This window comes from Sceloporus occidentalis, unplaced genomic scaffold (genome assembly GCF_023333645.1).
Source record: "Sceloporus occidentalis isolate IW3139 unplaced genomic scaffold, rSceOcc1.0.p SCAF_3, whole genome shotgun sequence".
Taxonomy (NCBI): Eukaryota; Metazoa; Chordata; class Lepidosauria; order Squamata; family Phrynosomatidae; genus Sceloporus; species Sceloporus occidentalis.
Genome location: NW_028316983.1, coordinates 184228498 through 184249675, shown reverse-complemented (window position 1 = coordinate 184249675; position 21178 = coordinate 184228498). Strand labels below are relative to the sequence as shown.

The 21178-nt window shown below is 38.8% G+C and overlaps 1 protein-coding gene across 12 annotated transcripts in view; it reads left to right on the top strand.

The window, feature by feature from the left end:
• Positions 1-21178, top strand: part of PTPRM (protein tyrosine phosphatase receptor type M) — a 625500-nt gene that overhangs the window by 424894 nt on the left and 179428 nt on the right. For 7 of the 12 annotated variants that reach the window (XM_089517070.1, XM_089517069.1, XM_089517061.1 and 4 more), the window contains one exon: positions 5915-6047. In XM_089517070.1, coding sequence (XP_089373196.1) covers positions 5915-6047 — 133 coding nt within the window. Of the gene's footprint in view, positions 1-5914; positions 6048-19872; positions 19903-21178 lie in introns of all 12 variants that reach the window. The other 5 variants (XM_089517068.1, XM_089517060.1, XM_089517064.1 and 2 more) reach the window with 1 other exon arrangement.

Here is a 21178-nt window from a genome sequence, read left to right as displayed (position 1 = left end):
TGTGTCTGTTATCTTCCCTCCTACTACTGTACTTTGCTTCCCCCCCCCCCCATCATATGCATGCCTTTGAATAAAATTGATAGCAATGACAGGAAAGTTGTGGTGAAGTCTTAATCGAGATTTCTGAGTTCCTTCTTCCTTCACGTCTTGAACAGGCATAAAGGAACTTGGGGAATTTTTTTCACCAAAGCATGACTACCAGGACCTGTGGGGGAAAAATTCCTAGAGTCCCTTGTCTAGAATTTTACAGGTTTCACATTGAAAACCGGTATGGTGTTGTAATGGTCTGAGTATCAGATTAGTGCCAAGAGTCTGTGGTTCACATCTAGCCCAATAGTTTCCTCTCAGCCTAACCTATTGCACAGCTTGTTGTCAGAATTAAACATGGGAATGTATGCCACTTTGAAATCTGTGAAAGAATGGTGGTACTTAGTGCTAGGAGGAAGCTCTCGTGACTCAGATTATAATCTGAGCAAGAGAATAATATCTGAGGGAAACAGTTTTTGCATGACTATCTGACATCATCACTTACTGAATTCATGGAAAACCAATACTCTTTTAATGGAAGCCATACGAGTGATTCAGATAAGGAATAATAGAATGGACACAATGGAGATCAAGATTTTTGCACTACTATTCCATGATTTACAGTGGAGATTCTACCTGCTTCTGTCAGTAATAATAATAATGATTATTTATTTCTATTCCGCCTTTTCCCCACGGAATCAAAGCAGATTACAACAAGAACATTAGATACAAAAAATAATCATACAGTAAACATAAGACAGAATACAAAGCATAAACCTAATGTTTAAAGCAAGGAAAATATATATATTAGTTTTTGGCTTTTGGCATTGTGGCCCCTGGACCAACCAAACTAAGCATTCAGGTGTGCCAGCATCCTTAATCTGATTTACAGCTTTTGAGAACAACCATAATACTGTATTGTTTCTCTTTGGGAATAATATATGGCAATTTTTTTAGATGCTGCTAGCATAGGACCCATTCTGATTACCACTATCAAACTGGCTCTTGAAATGCATGCTGAGAAGATCTGATGGAGATTCAGATAAACTGAGCTCATTTTTTAGAATGATCCCTTTCTCTGAAGGGTCCAGTTTTGCTATTGTCTTCTTCCTCCTCTTTTGTATTCCAACTACACATTGTCTGTTTGCCATTCTTAAATATAGCCCATTTAAAAGTCTTGTGTATCCACTGACTCAGAATATGGATTAGGCCCTTGAACTGATGCCATGCTTGAAACTCTTTAGCATTCAACCCAGTTTCTGCTTCAACCACATCCAGTTTGGTTCTAAATGCACAGGATCACTTTCAGCTGAGAAATGGAACAATTTTGAATCTTTTAAGACAGAATATCTTGGTCTCTTCTCCATCCTCTTACATTTGTGGCAGACTTCTCGAATTAGATAATCAAAAGCAGACACACACACCACTCTTCAGCAATTTAGTCTTGTCCTATTTTGCATGATTCCATGTTCCTAATCACAATGCAACTGCCATACAGGGGCATAACATTTCATTTCCCTGACCTTATCTGCAATATGAGTTAAGGGTAGGTGCTGAAAAGTAATATTACTTGGATCCTACTACCTGCATAATAATTTGATTGCATGCCTCTTAAGGACATGAGGGTATCACTTTTTTAAAAAAAGAGTCATAATTTCCCTTGTACTCAGGAGGAATCGATAGATATCTAACAGCTTTTGTATTACACAGTTCAAAAGTTAGAGTGAAATGGGGGGCACTTTTTTAAAAGGGGGGCACGTTTTGTTATAAGCTGAGGTTTGCTGTGCCTATTTTCTTGAATGTTTTATGTCTTTGCTGTTGCATTTCTTGGTCTGAGCATCTGTACAAGGGATTTAAGTTTGTGGGCAGGATTTTAGGATTTAAATTTAAGCATAACATTACCAGTAGTACAAAAATGCTACATCTTCTGTTCATCTTTAACTGGACATTAGAATAAAACAAATGTGTTGTAATAAAGCAGAGGATTCTTGAACAAAGTGGTACTTTAAGAATAAAATATGGGCTTTTTTGTGAATGTGAGCACATAATGCCAAAACCAGTCAGGTTTTAATTTTAAAGGTTTCCCCTGCCCCATACTTGTATCTTGGGCTAGATTGGAAAGAAAAGGGCAACAATGAGTTTAACTGTAATGATCAAGGTATTAACTTTGAAAAGTATTTTTGCAACCTTATATCTGGCGCGTTACAGAGCACCCAAAAAGGGCGCTCTGCCTGCGCCGCCGGTTGCTGCATCCCAGAACTGCAGTGGTCAAACCGCACGGTTCCCGGACGCAACAAAAAGAAGCCCCAAAATGGCACTTCTTTTTGCGCCCCGAAAGTGGCACTGCAAGTCGCTAGTCACGCACTCGCTGCATCACTTCCACCGCGCAACGTGCAGATGCTACACGCCCACGACGTCAAAATGACGGCGCCCATACGTCCTGAGGACATACTTTACGCCCGTTTGTAACAGGCCTCTGTTAGCTTTTTTGCTTCATTCTACTTTATCATTATATGCTCTGAAATTCTAATGAGTGGCTAATTTGTAAAACAATTCCTGTTCCAATGAGTAGCTGTTCAGGTGCAGATGATTATAGCAACTCATAAGACTCAGCAGGTGTGAGGCCACAGTCAGTTCATTGATAGTTTAAACCAGGGAATAGGTGTTCCTCAGGTTTTACTTGGCCTGTTGGTTAAGGAGTTTCTGAGCTGGCTAGGGAGTTACAGTTCAACAATACCTGGAGCAACACATGTTCCCTACACATTGTAGAGTCTTTCCCACCTACACTTTTTGTGGCATAAATGTAATGGCACTTACAGAAAGGGATTAGTTTAAGGAGGGAGGGGGTAGTGGGATTTATTGTATTGTATGGGTTTTATTGATGTATGCCGCCTTGATGTTGTTGGAGAGATGGGGTAGAAATAAATTTTAGTAGTAGTAGTAGTAGTAGTAGTAGTAGTAGTAGTATAACCATGGCAGGGTTTGGCCCAATTTGCCACTGGTATATTGTGGATCAGATGGCAAACTGCTCTGTGATGATACCAAGGACTTCTACCAGTGTGAAAAGAGCCTAGTGGCTTAGCCCTTCATCGAAAACTCAAACAAATAGCAGTCAGTCACCTAATGATCAAAACATGACAATATCCATCATTTGAGGTACCATATCACATTCACAAGGCAGGTAATATATGTTCCGTGTGTCTCAAGTGATCTCAGACTATTTTGTGGCCTCTGGCCTCCCATGCAAAATACACACTACTGAAACTCCACAGTAGATCACTTAGAGATCATTGGAAGGAACATTTCCTGCATATTTTAAAGGCATTTTTACAGCTGTGTAAACCCCCTTGAAACAAAGTGTAAACCCCCTTGAAACAAAGATTTTTTGCTTGTGCAAATGGCTTTTTCCAGTCTGCAGCTGAAACTGAATAGGTCAGTTTGCCACTGGATTTTGATGTAAGGCACACCCTTGGGGGTCTGCCAGATCAAAATTGGCCTCTAGACCTACAGTAGTCAGTTTTTGAAAATAGCTATGGCAAACTTTGACAAGAAGAGTTTTGTAAATCTGACCCCAGTTTGACTCTGTGAGAATTCAGTATCCTTGAACATTTGACATCATTTGATGCTGAGCAATAAAAAATCTGTCCCGGAATGATTATTCATTACCTTGGTTTCTAGGCAAATTAAAAAAAGAAGAAGGTAGAACTTAATCAGGGCTTTCAAAGACCTTGATGAAAACAAGAGTGTGCTGGTCCCCAAACGTTAAAGTTTAATTATATTTTACTCTTTCCCCGCCCACAACCATGTCACTCAAAAGGCACTGTAATGAAGAAGCTTATAAATCAGACTTGTTTCCCAGATTGTCTGTCTACCTTGTGAAGGTGACATGGTGCTACAAATGATGAATACTGTTATATCTGGATTAAAAAGTCAGAAGTTCTTTAAGGGGGTCAACAAACTGAATTGCATAATGCATCCTTAACATGCTAAAAATATTTAGCAGAGAAAACTGATGTTTCATACACATGGATTCTGATGTTCTATCACATTATACAGTAAACAGAACAAACAGTGCTCTTTTTTTGGAACGAGAAGGCTATAAAAGCTTAAGACAGTAGCTGCTGTAAGGCACTGGTTATCTCATTTAAACAGATATTAAACGTGGGTGCCAGTAGTATGATCATCAGCTGCTTCCCATTTTGTGAATAAATTGCTTAGAAAGAGTCTTTTGCCTACCAGATGTGACCTAGATTTAGATTTCCAAAGGCAAAAACACTCTATTGTTTAAAAACAAAACAATTGCTGGTAAAATGCATGGTAAATGAGCTTATCTCACATTTCCAGGTGTTTTAGCTAATATGTTAAGGAATTACTGCTTCATTTATGAAAAATAATTGCAGAAAATGTTTCAGCAAATCAAATTTGGATAAAGGTTTACAAGTGTTATTGTGTTGGCATTTTTAAAAAAAATAGAAGGAACAAAAGGGTGAGAAGTAGGAATAATAAAACATATAGGCAGGTTACAGACGGGCAGGAGAAGACGTCTTGGAGGTGTATTCTGCTGAATATGGAGCCTCCAGACCGCCCGCCCCGGGGGTGTGGCTCAGGTGTATGGGGCTTCCACATGGGGGGCAGTGAAGACGCCTCACCTGGGGCCGTTTCTGACCCGCAGTTTCCATACTGCCGCCTCGGAGGACGCTGCAAAGAGAGAGGCAGCTTCTGCACGAGCGGCCAAAAACGGGGCTTTTTTTTTTCTTTTGCCAGCTGGCGGATGCGCAGCTGCACAGCTGCGGCGCTCAGCACCGGCGGCAGAAAGCCTATGTGCACATTTAAGCGCCCAGGCCCCTTTAAAGTTTTTCCCTCGCCCTGCCCAAGAACAATGGTGGTCTCCTGCCAGCTGGTGATCAGCTGGTGTTGGCATCCTTGTCCGCTTGCACGTTGCCAATGTCACCAGCATCATGGATGCCTCCTCTCCTTTGGTCCCCGTGCTCTTGCTGAATCTGCAATGCATAGCCACAACTGTCGCCGCTGCCACCGCTGTCCCCCTGCCATCCCCCATCACCCCCCTTGTACATATGTAAATATTTAAAGTTTTAGGGGTTTTTTATTGTTAGGTGAAAATGGCACAGGAATGTGTGTAGGGGTTCACTTTAAATTCCAAACTTTCCCCAATTCTAGCAGCGCATGCGTACATGTTGCTCTAGGGTTAGGGTTAGGGTTAGGGTTAGGGTTAGGGTTACGAGCATTAAAATAGAGTGCAGCTGTACTGCAGCTTCCACATCTGCATGGCATCTGACGCTCTAATTAGAGCCTCGGTGCAAACTGCGCATGTTCCAGGACCCCGACTCATTATGCGATGCAGCAGACACGGAGCTTTTAAATGGGCAACTTAAATTAGCGGCATAACAATTCTGGCGTACCGGTGCAGCAGCTTATAGATGGAGCTGCGCAGTTGCGCAGTATATAGAAAAGAAGCGGGGAAAAGCAGCACCTTTTTAATGCCGCTTCTTCCCGCTTGGGGTGTGCGGGCGGCGTGTTCATGGCGGCATTCAGGTAAGGGCCGTCTGAAGGCTATACCTTCATGATGTCATGAACACACCCCTTTTTGCCCATCTGTAACCCGCCATAGAAAATAGCTATATGTGAACAAGATTAGATGTAGGTGTTGCTTTGAAATGTAATTTAGTGTTATGAAATTCAGCACTAGATTTCTCACAGGGTGTATTGACTGCTGTTATCAACAATAAATCCTAAGAAATCAAAATATTGGTGCATGTCACCTCTTACAGTTATTGTTAACTATTAACTACAGCTGTTTGGAATATAATAAATAATAGGTATAATGTCTCAATTCTTCCCCCTCTTCTTTTAAAATATGCTTCTGTAGGTGCTGCTACTCGAAAACCAGACCCTGAACCAGAGAAGCAAACAGACCACACTGTTAAAATAGCTGGAGTCATTGCAGGGATCTTGCTGTTCGTTATTATATTTCTTGGGGTTGTGTTGGTTATGAAGAAAAGGTGAGTAGTTAATAGAAGTTTGGTCTATGCATATATGTGTTGAAGTATCTCCTGCAGCAGTTTCCAATACAATACTTGCAATCTTTCCAACCACATTGAAGAACAATTTGAAAACGAAATGCTGCTTATTCTCCCTAAAGCTTTGTTAGTGTTAGATGAAATTACATTATCTGATTCTTCTGTCCTGCAGTGTTCATAGTGAATTAATGTTAGTGCCCTTGTGTTAAAATGCCCTGAGAGTGATAAGTTTAACACTCTGCACTGCAGTATCAGCCCAAATGACATATGAATATTATCTATCTATACTCTTCTTTGTCCAGAGCCAAGGTGAATGTTAGAGATGTTTGATCCTTTATACAACATAGACTTGTTTCCCAATTAGAATTAAAAAGAAATCTCAATTTAACACTCTATTTCAGATCTGAACCATACCACTAGATCCAAAAAATTGAGGGAAAGTGTCCATGTGCACTAAAAATGTCATGCCATGCTATGACAGGGTGGGTTACACAGCCTTTCTCATATTTCCGCTTGTAGGAAATGTCCCACAAGCTTTTATGCAGCCATAGTAGCATCTTTGGATCTGGTTTCATTTCTCTTAAAGAATGCTTTAAACAGAAGAACTGACATAGTTCTTCTGTGATGAATAGCTCCTCCTATGAGCAAAGAAAAGCTATAGACCCAACCCAGTCATGACAGATACATGAGAGTGGGCTTGTTTTTGTTCACATATTTTTATTTATATTTCCTCCCTTGAACATGTGAAATGACCATAATGCATTGGTGCTGAAGGTAACTTTTAGAACACTGTTTGCAAAAGAATAGAAGGAATGGGTTATCTGAACATTATTAGAACCCTGATAAATTACTAGTTTAAAGAATACTGTCCTACTGTGAAATATCTGATGTCAAGGCAAGATGTTTTAGCACGTAAAGCAACACAAACATTTTTGGCAATTAGCGTATTAAGAGTATTGCATACTACAGTAAAAGAACTTTGACATCAGTAACTTTACTGCTGTGTTTAAGCTAATTTGTTGGTGGAGCCCTGGATTGATTGGGTATGTTAGCTCTGGAAAAAAAGATATCTCACTATGTTTTCAAGTGCTTCTCTCTTTGCAGTTCCTGCCTCCCTAAATGAAATACACATCACTGCAGTTTCTGCTGGCCTTGTGTCCTTTAATGGCATCAGGCCTATTTGTTTTAGATTTGGAGAGTCTCAAATCAGAACTGATCTATAAAGTGAGCTAATCTGAGAGAAGGGAGTTGGATATTTAAGTCATTAGTAATATTAATATCTTCCTCCAGGACATGATGGAGAACCAGATGAAATTTACTTTCTTAAGGTACTGGAAGGAACTTATAAAGGAAGCAGAAAGAAATTCATGACAAAAGTAAATAAAAAAGAAAGAATGATATTCAATTACAGTCAGATTCCTAAGTGTAAGAAAGGAACCTACAGCATTGCATTCATAAAAATACATAGAAATTATGACATGTCAGAGATTGAAATATACTTAATAAATAGATACTTAAACAAAAGCAATCTGAAGTGGAAAGGGGTATAAGGCATGCATAGAATAAGGAATTACACTCATCCCTCCACATTCACTGGGATTAGGGGCACAGGACCCCCATGAATGTGGAAAAACCGCAAATAACAAAATCACTATGTTTTTAACTGAGAGAACACCTCTCTAGGAATCTCTAGGTCCTTCAGTGCAATTTTTGGTTAAAGTTGACCATATAGTTGTGCTGGAGGACCTAAATATTCCTAGAGAGAACATATTAATAAAATCCATGAATAATCAAATCCACAAAAGTAAAAGCCGCAAATGTGGACAGATGAGTGTATATATTAGATTTTATATTTACTTTATATTCTAGTACAGTGATTCCCAAACTTTGCTCCTCCAGGTGTTTGGACTTCCAGAATTCCTGAACTGTTGGCCAAGCTAGCTGGGGGTTCTGAGAGTTAAAGACCAAAACACCTGAAGGACCAAAGTTTGGGAATCACTATTCTAGAACTTCTCCAGACCAATATTTTTCTCAATAAATTGTGTCACAGTACAAGGCATTCAAGCTAAAGATGTAATATAGCGAAAGGTTCTTCCTGTCCCATAGATAGTAGGTGTTCCTAAAATTATAACCTAGGACTGAAAGGGGTAGGGTTTATTTGGGTTCTCTGATCCACCCAAATTCATATAATCTATCCCAAGGGTGAAGCTGCTAAAAAAAATCTGTTAGGTAAACATTTTGCTCCCATTCTGGATTTTTTTTCTTAGCAAACATTAGCTCTTCTATAGGTCACTTCGATCCCATGCGTGAGTAAAAAGAGATGAATGTTATTGTTTCATACTGATAGTAATTGTAATTAGTATACTCATGACAATTCAATCCTAAATATTTTGTGAAACAACAGGCCAAATTTCATCAGCATATTTTTTTTTACAGTAAGACAAAAGTATCAGCATAAGATTTGGCTGCGTAATGCTTATTTTATTACTGTAACAGAATTCTAATTGGGTCTTCAGTGAGGGGTTGTAATATCTCACAGGGTAGCAATGTATCAGCTTAATCCCCCCCTCCCCCAATGAATATATGGAAGTTTTTTAAAATCAATATCTAAATTGAAGGAAGCAACTAAGATATCAAACAAAATATACTTTTTTTGGATGCTTTAAAATTAGTCCACCTTTCGTCTGCTATCTACAGCTTTTTCAGACTGGAAAGTAATACATCTTCAACCACAGTAAACAAACTTGCATAATATCTACTCCCCAAATGTATGTATGCTTACATTACTATATGTACTTGCGTATAAGTCTTTTTTTAAAAAGACAAAAAATCAACCCCACCCTGGGTCAACTTATACATGTGCCAGTGCTGGAGACAAATGCCAATGATGCTGGCTGGATGAACTCTTTGCTCCCTGCTATTTTGGGTGCTTTAGGTAGAGTGGAGTGGTGGAGACCATTTCTAATGCAGTATAATCCAATATAACCTACCCCATGCACTCAAGTCCTCTCGGGGACATTTACTTCAACCAGCCAGAACTAGAATGGCAACCCAGAGGATATTATCCTCAACTGCCCTTAGACTGTGGAATAATCTGCCAGGAGAGATCTGACAGCTAAACATTCTGTCTGATTTTAAAACAGCATTAAAGACCTATGTCTTCTGGCAAGTCTACTCAGTCAATTTTAAACTATGAATTTTAAAATTGCAATTTTTAATTTTATGTTGGATGATTTCAATGTGCCCTGTTTATGTGTTTAAACTTAAAAGTGTTCAAATGATTTTGTGTGTTTTAATATATAGTGTATCCTGCCTCGAGCCTTGGGGAGAGTAGATAAATAATAATAATAATAATTATTATTATTATTATTATTATTATGGATTTATTGTGTAAGCCTCACAGGACATAACAGTCTCTTTACAAGCCATGCAAGAATTGCAGTATCACTGCAAGCCTTCCAAGGTGAGGCTTATACAGTAAGCACTTACTAAAATTGGCCACTGGAAATGCGAGGCTTGTGCAGTAAACCCTTATTTAAAATGGCACTGCCACTCCGCTCCACTGCCATAATGGCAGGCGCGCTACATTCTATGGGCTTTCCCACACTGATTAGTGCCATTCAGGCCAAAAAGAAGGTGAGAAAGGAGGGAGAGCTGCCTTTCTGTCTCCAGTTTGAGCAAAGGATAGGGTGATGGGCTAAGAGCATGTTTCCATGCGAAGAGGGGCTTCTGACATCTGCCTCTTCTCACTACCTTCACACTGGGTCCCTAAGAGAGGCAGGTTGCTTCCCTTGCCCTTCTCCCCCACTTTTTTTTATGATACATTCTCATTCTTTTCCCTCATTTATATTCCTTTTCTTATCTGGATTTGTGTTTACACATTTTAAGATCAGCAATGGACATTACAACTCCTGATTGTAATCCCTAAAATAAACAGATCCACTCCTTCTCTTTAACTCTTCCTAAGTATATTCCCTTTATGTGTTTTTAAAAGAAGAGGAAGAGATTTGTTTGCTATATGCCTCTCAATTTTTCACCCAATTTATCCATGGGTTATAGTAAAATCCATAGTTTGGGCACCAATTCCTGCTGTCAACATGTATAAGTTGAGAGGTCAATTTATACACGAGTATATACAGTATTTACCATACATACATGAGTATATATGGTATAAGACAAATAGGAGGTCGACTTTATACACAAGTATATATGGTATCTCAGATCATCATGTTTTATTGTGTTTATGTCTTCATAATTCAGATAAATTGTGAAATAATTGACTTAGGAGCTACACCAGCATGAATTAGTTATTCGTAAAATAATAAAATAAAATTTTTATTTATATCTCGTTTTTTGTTTTGACAATCTAAGCGGCGTACAACATTAAAAAGGAATAATAATATATACAATTCCTCCCCCTTAAAAAAGGAGTAAACAGTTCTTGCGATTAAAAACAATAGAACAATAGTGGGCAGAGTCATCATATATATATATATATATATATATATATATATATATAGTCTGTGGGGGGATCTTTATGTGGCCGGGTGCTATTCTGGGAAGGCCTGCCGGAAGAGGTCCATCTTGACAGCTTTCTTAAAGCTATCTATGTTGGTAATTTGACGGATCTCGTCCGGCAGGCTGTTCCATAAAGTGGGAGCAATCACGGAAAATGTCCTCTGGGAGGTCGCAGTCAATCTGGTCTTTACAGAGGGCAACAAATTCCTCTCAGAGGATCTGAGTGCACCGGGCGGATTATACAGATGAAGGCGATTCCATAAATACGTTGGGCCCAGGCCATGAAGGGCTTTAAAGGTAATAACCAACACCTTGTACTTTGCCCGGAAACTAATAGGCAGCAAGTGAAGTGTTTTCAATATTGGTGTAATATGGTCACTCCTAGTTGTTCCTGTAATCAGTCTGGCTGCCATATTCTGTATCAGTTGAAGTTTCCGGATTAGGCACAAGGGTAACCCCATGTAGAGCACATTGAAAAGAAAATGCTGCATTAATTTGCCATACAAACAAGAACTCTAGGCATAGCACATGTCCAAAACATATATAAAAATAATTTCATATGTTTTTAAGAACAGAATGAGTTTAAAATATCTATTTCTTCCATAAATTATTTGCATTTAAAAACAATGTATGGTTTCCCTTCACACTCTGAAGAACTGAGTATGACATCTGTTGCAGTTATTTCTGCTGTATTAATCCTATACATGTCTGATAAACATAAAAGAAGCCGTCTACTAGGAGTTGTTCTGCATTTTTCCCAGTTGTTTCCTCAAGAATTGAGCAGACATAGAGCTGTGCTTACTGGATCACTAATTGTGTTAACAGATAACAGCATCAGACACTTAATCTTTTAAAACAAAAAATGCTTCAATTGTTTCTAGATGAATTATTCTGTGATAGCATTTCATACCTTTTAAAAACATCCTGAAAGCTTCATCATTATTTATAGTAATTGCTCAAGGTTTCTAATTTCCTATGAAAAATACACAAGCCACCTTCATACATTACTCATGATCATGTGCACACCAGGTAGTTCTGTGGCTGATGTCTGCTTATGGAGCATGAATGGCTGCAACAGGAAAGCCCACATACTTAGATCAACATATATAATGGGAGTTCCAAGTTGTGTTGAATTCTCTGTATTCTGTATGGATAGGCTTCTTTGCTACACATTTCCCTGCATGAGGCATAGATGTTGGAAGATGGGGTGTCCATGTATTGACTATGGCCATCTGTAGAGCACTATGCACATAGGCTTTTACATACCAGGGAACTCAAGTTTTAAGAGACTTTGGGGCTGTGCAAACAGCCACAAAGGGGCGGCCTCCAGCTACCCCTTCTTCAGCCATATTGGGGCTGCGACAACCACACGCCGTGTCCCCAATATGGGCTTTCCAGGGTGCGAAAAGCGGCTCCTTTTTGCACCCTGGAAAGGGCATGATACCCATGGGCCCACAGCTGTATGGCGCTCCTTTGGTGCTGCATCGTGTGGATGCAGTGCCGAAAGAGCACCATGACACCACACCCTGTGTGGTCATAGCACCCAGGAGGCAGAGGCGGGCATCATGTAGACTCTAGTCCCTGACTCTGCCTCCAGGCCTGCCCAAAGTACTGCTCTGCACAGGGCCTTTCCGACTCTATAAAAGCCTAAGTGTGCAACTTATAAACCTTGACAGGGAATCTCAAGGTGTAGAGGATAAGCCAACAATGTCGCCCAGTTTCAACTTGGTGCATGCATCCCTTGAGTGAGGATCAAGTGAAAGGGAGGTGTACATTTGTTTTCATACTCAACATCAATCTAGTTAGTGAATGAGCTTTTAGCTCATAGAATCATAGAGTTGGAAGAGACTACAAGGGCCATCCCGTCCAACCCCATTCTGCCATGCAGGAAATCACAATCAAAGCATTCCCAACAGATGGCCATCCAGCCTCTGTTTAAAGACCTCCAAGGAAGGAGAATCCACCACACTCTAAGGGAGTGTGTTCCACTGTCAAACAGCTCTTACTGTCAAGATGTTCCTCCTAATATTGAGAGAGAATCTCTTTCCCTGTAGTTTGCATCCATTGTTCTGTGTTCTAGTCTCTGGAGTAGCAGAAAACAGGCTTGTTCCATCCTCAGTGTGACACCACTTCAAATACTTAAACAGGGCTATCATATCACTCCTGAAATGTCTTTTCTCCAGACTAAAGATACCCAGCTCCCTATGTTGTTCCTCATAAGGCATGATTTCCAGACCCTTCACCATTTCAGTTGCCCTTCTTTGGACACACTCCAGTTTCTTAACATCCTTTTTGAATTGTGGTACCCAGAACTGGACACAGTATTCCAGGTGAGGCCTGACCAAAGCAGAATACAGTGGAACTATTACTTCCCTTGACCTAGAAACTGTATTTCTATTGATGCAGCCTAAAATCACATTGTCCTCTTTAGCTGCCACATCACACTGTTGACCAGGGGTAGGCAACCGTTTTGAGCCGGGGGCCGGTTTGCTGTCCCTCAGACAACTGGGGGGCCGAAGCCAAAAAATAAATAATTAAATGATTTTTTTTAAAAATTAATTAAATAAATAAACCGGGACAAATGTAGGACAACATTTTCAAATGGTGGACACTTTTTTTAAAAAAGTGGAGGACATGCAAAAAAATTTGCTGATTTTTTAAAAAATGTTAATATAAATGCATGTTTCTGAAGCGTCTATAGACAATTGCCCCCCTTGCCCCTGCGCGCGAGAGGCCAAAGGCCCCGGCGGCAATCGGTGGCAGGACCGGGCTGGGGCCGGTCCCAAGGCCTTGCCGGGCCGCATCCGGCCCGCGGGCCGCAGGTTGCCTACCCCTGCTGTTGACTCATATTCAACTTGTGGTCTACTTGGACTCCCAGATCACCTTGACACATAGTCTCGTTAAGCCAGGTGTTCCCCATCCTATATTTATGCATTTCATTTTTCCACCCTAAGTGCAGTACCTTACATTTCTCTGTGTTGAAATTCATTTTGTTAGCTTTGGCCTAGCTTTCTAATCTATTCAGGTCATTTTGAATTTTGATCCTGTCCTTATTTGGTGTAATCCTCCTAATTTGGTGTAATCTGCTTATTTGATAACTGTGCCTTCTATTCCTTCATCCAAGTCATTGATAAAGATGTTGAATAGCACTAGGCCCAGGAAAGAACCCTGTGGCATTCTGCTGGCCACTTCTTTCCAGGATGAAGGGGACCCATGGCTGAGCACCTTTTGGGTTCAGCCAGTCAACCAATTACAAATCCATGTAACAGTTGTCTTGTCTAGCCCACATTTTACAAGCTTGTTTGCAAGAATGTTGAGGGGAACCTTGTCAAAGGCCTTACTGAAATCAAGATATGCTATATATACAGCATTCCCTTTGTCTACCAAGCAGGTAATTTTTTAATCAAAAAAGGAAATCAGATTAGTCTGGCATGACTTGTTTCTCAGAAATCCATGTTGACTTTTTGTGATAATGGCATTGCTTTCTAAATGTTTACAGACTCTCTGTTTAATGATATCCTCTAGAATCTTTCCTGGTATTGATGTCAGACTAACTGGAGGATAATTGTTGGGATCCTGTTTTTTCCCTTTTTTGAAGATGACAACATTTGCCCTCCACCAGTCATGCAATTTTCACTAATCTGCTCTACCTATGTATGCAGAGAACTTCAATACTTGATGCGCAGTCAGCAAAACAAGAAAGCAGAAGTTCAGAGTGCAACGTTACATTGAAATCCTTTCAGCTCAGAGAAATGGTAGAGTAGCATACACTAAACACAATAATGTGTTATAGGCAAGACAGGATATTGCAGAGAGTAGGAACCAAGTCATTGTTTGAGTAGCTCTCAATGGATTGCATATGCATAGTAAGTGTTGATGGCAAGAAATGGTATTATGTCTTGTTTCACTTCAGTCCTTGCTGGTGCTTTGTTAGAGTGATCTTGATACACTCTTCTATAATTCATAATTTGCAGAAAGACAGAGCCAAGGAACATCACTTTCTGAGGCACATATTATTCTGTTGAAAATCTGTTGGATCTGATAACTCTTGGGTTCATACAGCATATTGCAAGAAATTCTTGCCACATTTCCTCTCTGTTGGACATAACAGTCCAGCAGCTGCTTTAGGGAATCTAAATGAACCCAAAAGCTCTACCATTTTTTCCTGCAATATGACTCAGTGCTCCAAATACATGGAGGTAGATTTAGAATCCTACATTTTCAAGTGTCCTTCATAGCTCCTAGTTGAGACTTGATGGACAACTCTTGATGGGAGCTGGGACTTGTGGGTAGAAACATTATTTAAGAGAGAATTAGCCAGTTTTTATTTCTTGTCTTGAATTTATTAGAATAATTGATGGAGCTTTAGTAAAAAAATATTGCTTTTAAATGAAAATAAAGAAATTAAAAATAATTACTTTCTGTGGCATTAGCTCAGTAACTTTAAAGCCAACAAAGTATTTGCTCTCCTTTGCAATTCCAGTAATAACACAAACTCTAGATCACACAAAAGGACCCCACAATAAATTTGTTTCTGTTTAGGAGCTGGGTGTAAAAAAGAGCTGGTTTGTGCATCCCTCCCACATGATATCACTTACTTAAGCAATGTAAGGGGCAGACATGCACTATTCTCATGCCACTGACTATTGAAGGGATATTGGTTTAAACAGAGGTGCCACAATATGATTACAGTGTACCTGCACCATGCATGGGTGCATCATCCGCAGCATTAAACAAAGAGGCCCTGTTTAAAACAGTGGCACCCGTGCCCGCTGTACACTCACTCTGCCACACACAGGTGTGTGGAACCATTGTTTTAAATAGGGATTGAACATACGTGTTTTCCCCTTTATGCAGTGGGATCCGCAACAGATCCCCCATATATGGGAAGAATCCACTGTATATGAGCCTGAAAGTCATTCTGCTAAGATTCCATTAATACAAATTTATTCATGACCCAATAAAAACCAACTAGTTCTCTACCCTGCAGCCCTCCTTACCATATACCAGGAGGAGAGGAAAACTTTCTGCTTTCATTTGGTAACTAGCCACAGCTCTCTGTGTCAACCAAATTGTGGGAAATGGCATTTTTAAAAAATATGGACAGTTTAGATGAATCAGTACCAAACTGTTGTTTGGGATTCCAATTCATTAACTAGGTTCAAGTTCTAACTAAATGTGGTACGATCTAAAGAGCCTGGTCTCTTTCTTATATAATTGAAACATGGTGAGTGAGATTTCTAAGTCTTACAGACTAGTTTCCATGGTTTAGTATTATATCTGGCCAGGCCAAAGCATTAATAGTCTAGGATAGAAGAGACAAATATTTTGGGGGGGAAATCACCAATTCATTGATCTCAATAATCTCTAAATAGGTATTTATAATTGGCTTTTTTTTTGTTTTGGTTTGGTTTTACAATTGAGACACAGCAGATCATAGAATAGGTCTCACCACTTTGCTCTCTGGAGGGTAGACTCTACTTACATTCATTTATATAATCAGACCATGGCGTCTCTGAAATCTCCAGAAAGAAATTATGGTCTGGTAGGTACTATACAACAGTCATAACATAAACAACCAAAGTAATGTGTGGGGACATTGACTTACTGTATATACTCATGTATAAGTCTAGAAATTTAAGTCAAAAAATTGACCCTAAAAACCTTAGTTGACTTATCCACAGGTCAATGTAAGTATTGTACTTTAACTCTTATTAAAAAACAGAAACTATCCCCTGGTGAAAGGCAAGAGTGTTATCTGTCCTGGAGCCACTGACATCTCTCTGTTCTCTTATTCATCCATCCTTTAGTGTGAGCACAAACAGTTATATCTGCTGGAATTTTGTAAGTTCTTTGGCATTGTTTTCCTTTGTTTCATCCTTTAGATCCTTTGTTACATGCCACTAAATTTTACCCTCGACTTATCCACGGGTCATATCAAAATCCATAATTTTGGCCCCCAAAACTTGCCCTCAACTTATACATGAGGTCAACTTATAGTTGAGTATATATGGTATTTCATGAGAGTGAGCTTGATGCAGTGGCTTGAGCATTGGACTACAACTCGGGGCACCAGGGTTCAAATCCCTGCTCAGCCATTAAAACTCACTGCATGACCTTGGGCAAGTTATACTTTTTCAGTCTCAGAGGAAAGCACAGGCTTCTTTGAAGGTTTTTTAAAACAGAGGTTGGATGACCATCTGCCAAGGGTGTTTTGATTGTGTATTTTTGTATGGCAGGGGGTTGGAGTGGATGGCCCTTGAAGTCTCTTCCAACTCTGTCATTCTATGAGACAACCCCCCTTTGAACAAATCCTGCTAAGAAAATCCCATGATAGGATTGCCTTAGGGTCACTATCAGAAACGACTTGAAGGCACACAACAACAGCAACAACATGCTTCATTGTTCCCTGTTAGCTAGCAAGCCATTTTAAAATTTGAAACAAGAATGTATTTGCTCATAAGTCATGTGGTGTATGGTTTACATACAAAAACCCCTGGGTCCTTAGAAGACCTCCTTAGACATTTATGTTAATATATACCCAGGTTAAATGCAATTTAAAAATGTACTTCAATTTTCCCAGCATCTTTGTGGGCAGGGCAGCCCCACTCCCACAAAAGTTTGTGTGAAGTGTAGTTGTATACGTCAGAGGTGCCATTTTTCTGCTAGGACACAGAGCTCCAACACAGAATTCTAGGGCACTGACTTCTAACCACAGAAAGTCAGCCAACCATGGCATTTCCTCTACTGTGAATATCCCACCTCTTGCTTTTGTAGGCTGCATCCACACTGCAGAAATAATCCAGTGTGACACCACTTTAACTGCCATGGCTCATTGCTATGGAATCCTGGGATTTGCAGTTTGTTGTGCCACCAGAGCACTCTGACAGAGAAGGCAAAATGTCTCACAAAACTACAGTTCCTGGAATTGCATAGCACTGAGCCATAGCAGTTAAAGTGGTGGCAGACTGGATTGCTTCTACGGTGTAGATGCAGCCTATGTGATGTAATCTTTTATGTAATTTTAAAAATAATTATTAAATAAATAGTAAGTAAAATAATATTTTCACCTAACTCCTCTATTTCTTTATTATTTCCCATTAAGAACTCCACTATCTAATTAAGACAGATTTTCATACATAAAATTTCATGATCTTATTATAGAAACTCAGTATAAAAATATCTGGAGCAGCTTCCTCTTTATTTTTCTTTCATCATGTCATATTGTAATATGAGGCATGAATTGAAATTAACTGACTCTTCAACCATTTTTAAAAAGTGGAATAATTCATCTCAATACACTTTTGGCAGCATTTTGCATCCAAGTCCTTGGCAATTTTACACTGATTAATTATACTTATTGTTGTTTCTGAAATTGCTATATAAGTTGGGAAGTAATGGTAGCATTTATACCAATTACACTATATTCCTGTCATCACATCACATGTCAAAATGTGAAGTGTACTGTATCACAAGAAAATAAATGGGAAAGTAGGAATGAGTAATTCTGAAATGTGGGGAAAATATTATTACTTACATACATGTACTCTATCACAACACTATTTTCTGTCTTTCTGTTGTAGGTAGCTAGAAGTATTTCCACAATATATTTCTTATTCAGGGTCTGCTTTGTTATTTTGAGTTTTTAAAAATATTTTTGTATGATTCAGAAATGCAAGGACATATATTATCACAGCCGAAACATGCTACATTCTCCTTTTAAATACAGTCTGAACAGGTGTGCATTTAGCACTTCTGCCCCATGTGATTAAATATTAAACATTTAGCTATATAAGAATAAGAATATAAAACTGGCAAACATTTCTACAGGCAAAGAAGATGAGAGAGAAAAATTGATGAAAGCCTTATTTTCAAAGAGCTGCCTGCAGCATGTTGCTGGAGGCAAGTTAACATTAGCTGTAGTCCTCTGTAAAGCCTATTTATATGGGGATGTAGGTTTTCTGTTTTATTTTGTTTTGGTTTTTTGCAGTAGTTGAAAAATAAACATTACCTGTACTTATAGTGTATTTTTCTATATATCAACCTGCTGCTCACTGAATGTTATTTTGTTCATTCTTAGGATAAATTTTAAAAAATAAATTCCACTTATTCAGTTTTTTAAAATAATTTTGATTTTTTTATGAAATAGAATTTTCCTATGAGAAAAAAGAAAAGCAAAAGCATAGATGCCATGTGCTATAAGCAGTGTGTGTGTGTGCCCTTTATTGGCTGAGGATATATATTTATGAATGGGAAAGATCCTTGTATATCCTCTTCACTCACCTTTCAGCCCATCCCTAGCTTCCTCAGTCAATTGCTAGAGCCCCAATTGAGTCCACCAGCACTGACTCCTGCTTTTTAGTTTGTCCATCTGCTTAGTTTGTCCATTCACTGCCTCAGTATTACTTAGATTTAGCTGTGGGAGATAAGGTATTGTGGGTAATTAAAATGGTGGATGTTTTGTAGCCAGCAATTGTTACCACTTATGAAATGACAAAGGGACACACCAGGTGGGCAGGTAGCCAAAGAGCCAAAATGCTAAGTCAGTCAATGGAAACAATTTGAATTTACTAGCAAATCATGTTCAAAATTTGAGATTAAAAATGTTGGTTATTTTTGCTTTAAAAAAAATATGTTTAAAAAAACACCACATTTTCTTTTAAATTTTAATTGGTGTGATCCTTCTTTCCCTAGTCACTGTGGATAAAAGGCCAGCCCATGATTCATGTTTGTTTTCTTTGATATTTGATGAAATGGAACTGTCCATTGTGTTGCAGCATATTTCTCCTTCATAAGATGAAGATCTAGAGAGGTTCTCCAGTATCAAATAGCCCACAGTACGCTGGCAAAACAAAAGCACTGTCAAGTTTTACTGTTTCAAATGTCTTATGTTTTAGAGATGGCATGCTGTCCTTTTTACTGAAAATAATTATAACACAAAAACAAAGCATGGCTAATGAATTAACATAGATGTCTCTGTGTTATGTTTTATATATGTGTAGGACGTATTTCTTTGTTAGTCATGGCTGTTAGATATGTGATAATCTGTGTTTAAAAATCTCAGTGATGAATTTCTTAGCTATTGCTTAAACTGTTGTGAAGAGTGGATATATCATCTGTCTGTTCCAGATGTGGTGCATGATATTTCTGAGATGCATTCTTGCTACCTTTTCATTTGTTTCTCCAGTTCTAGTCTCATCTTGATTTTTTCATACATTAATATTTGGCTTTTCTTTCCTTCCATTTCATCTTTTCCTCCACTGCCTAAATCCTTCCACCATCATGGCAGAAGAAGCTATCACTCCTACACTTATTACCTGTAAGTAACTTATTTGTGCATCATCAGAGACATGCTTTCTGCCATGTTGTTCTGTGCATGAATAGTGAATACTAATGATTCAACTTTCCTTGTGAAACTCAAAACACTTTTCAGCTCTGCTTGAAACAAAAGCATCTTCATATCATTGTGTTCAAATCCACTTTCCCTTTAAGCTTCCTTTGCCACGTACTGTGTGCTAGAATGTTGTATTCCCTTCCCCCCCCCCATTGAAAATAGTCAGTGGTAGAAAGCACTGTTACAAAAAAGTGCTTTATAAAATAGGTCCAGGTACTTTAGCTAAAAGACATGTGCCCAGATCCTCTGCATGTTACCTTAGAAGTAATTCCTACCAAGATCAAAATGGCCTGTTCTCAAGTAAGAGGATATTAAATTGTACCATTAGATTTTTCTACTTTTTTTTTTGTCCATGTTGAAAATCTGGTGATGTTTGTACATGTGCAGCCATTTACCATATATCCATTGCTGTATACATTTTAATACCATTCATAAACAAACATATTGCTTCAGTGTCCTTGGATTATGGAATGGAGAGTTGTTGCCATGTTGATCCCAGAAAATGAGATGTGTAAATTAAGAAACATCTTATTTTTGATATTTGGACTCAAGGGTGCAAATTCAGAGGATTTCTTTGTTTGTGTTTATTTATTTATTATTTATTTATTTAAAGAAGTCGTTTTTAAACCAAGATGTCCTTGTTAATGGCATATTCTGTCATAATCTATTTACTACCTTTTCTCCAAAACAATCCTGCTGGAGAATGTCCAGCAAAGGAGTCATAGTTGTACCTTATCCATATAGATAATTGGTAGAGAATCTTGGTTGACAGAGAATACATTTTGCCTTTATGCCAGCAGGTAAAGAACCTTACCAGGCCCTGGCACACATACCAACCTGGAAAGTGCATTGCTCCCCACACTCAAAACATTAGGTTTTTAAAAAAAGCATATTTGAAACTTTATTGAAGAAGCCCCTATATGTTGTAAAGGTATCTAGAGGGACAATTACTTCTGGTTTTGGAAAAAAGCCTCCCACTCTGCCTGAAAGTGGGCAGGATATCCAAAAGCTTGCAAATTGCTTTTCTTTGCCTCTCAAAGTTTCAAAGGGGACTTTTTCAGTTAAATAAAAATAAAAATTGGGGTGGTGAGAAGCTGTGGCTCATGGGCTGTGGTTTGCCCACTCTTGATTTATACCATACACACAAGTAACTCACTCATTACTAGTGTGAACAGAATACTGATCCAAATAGACATTTGGT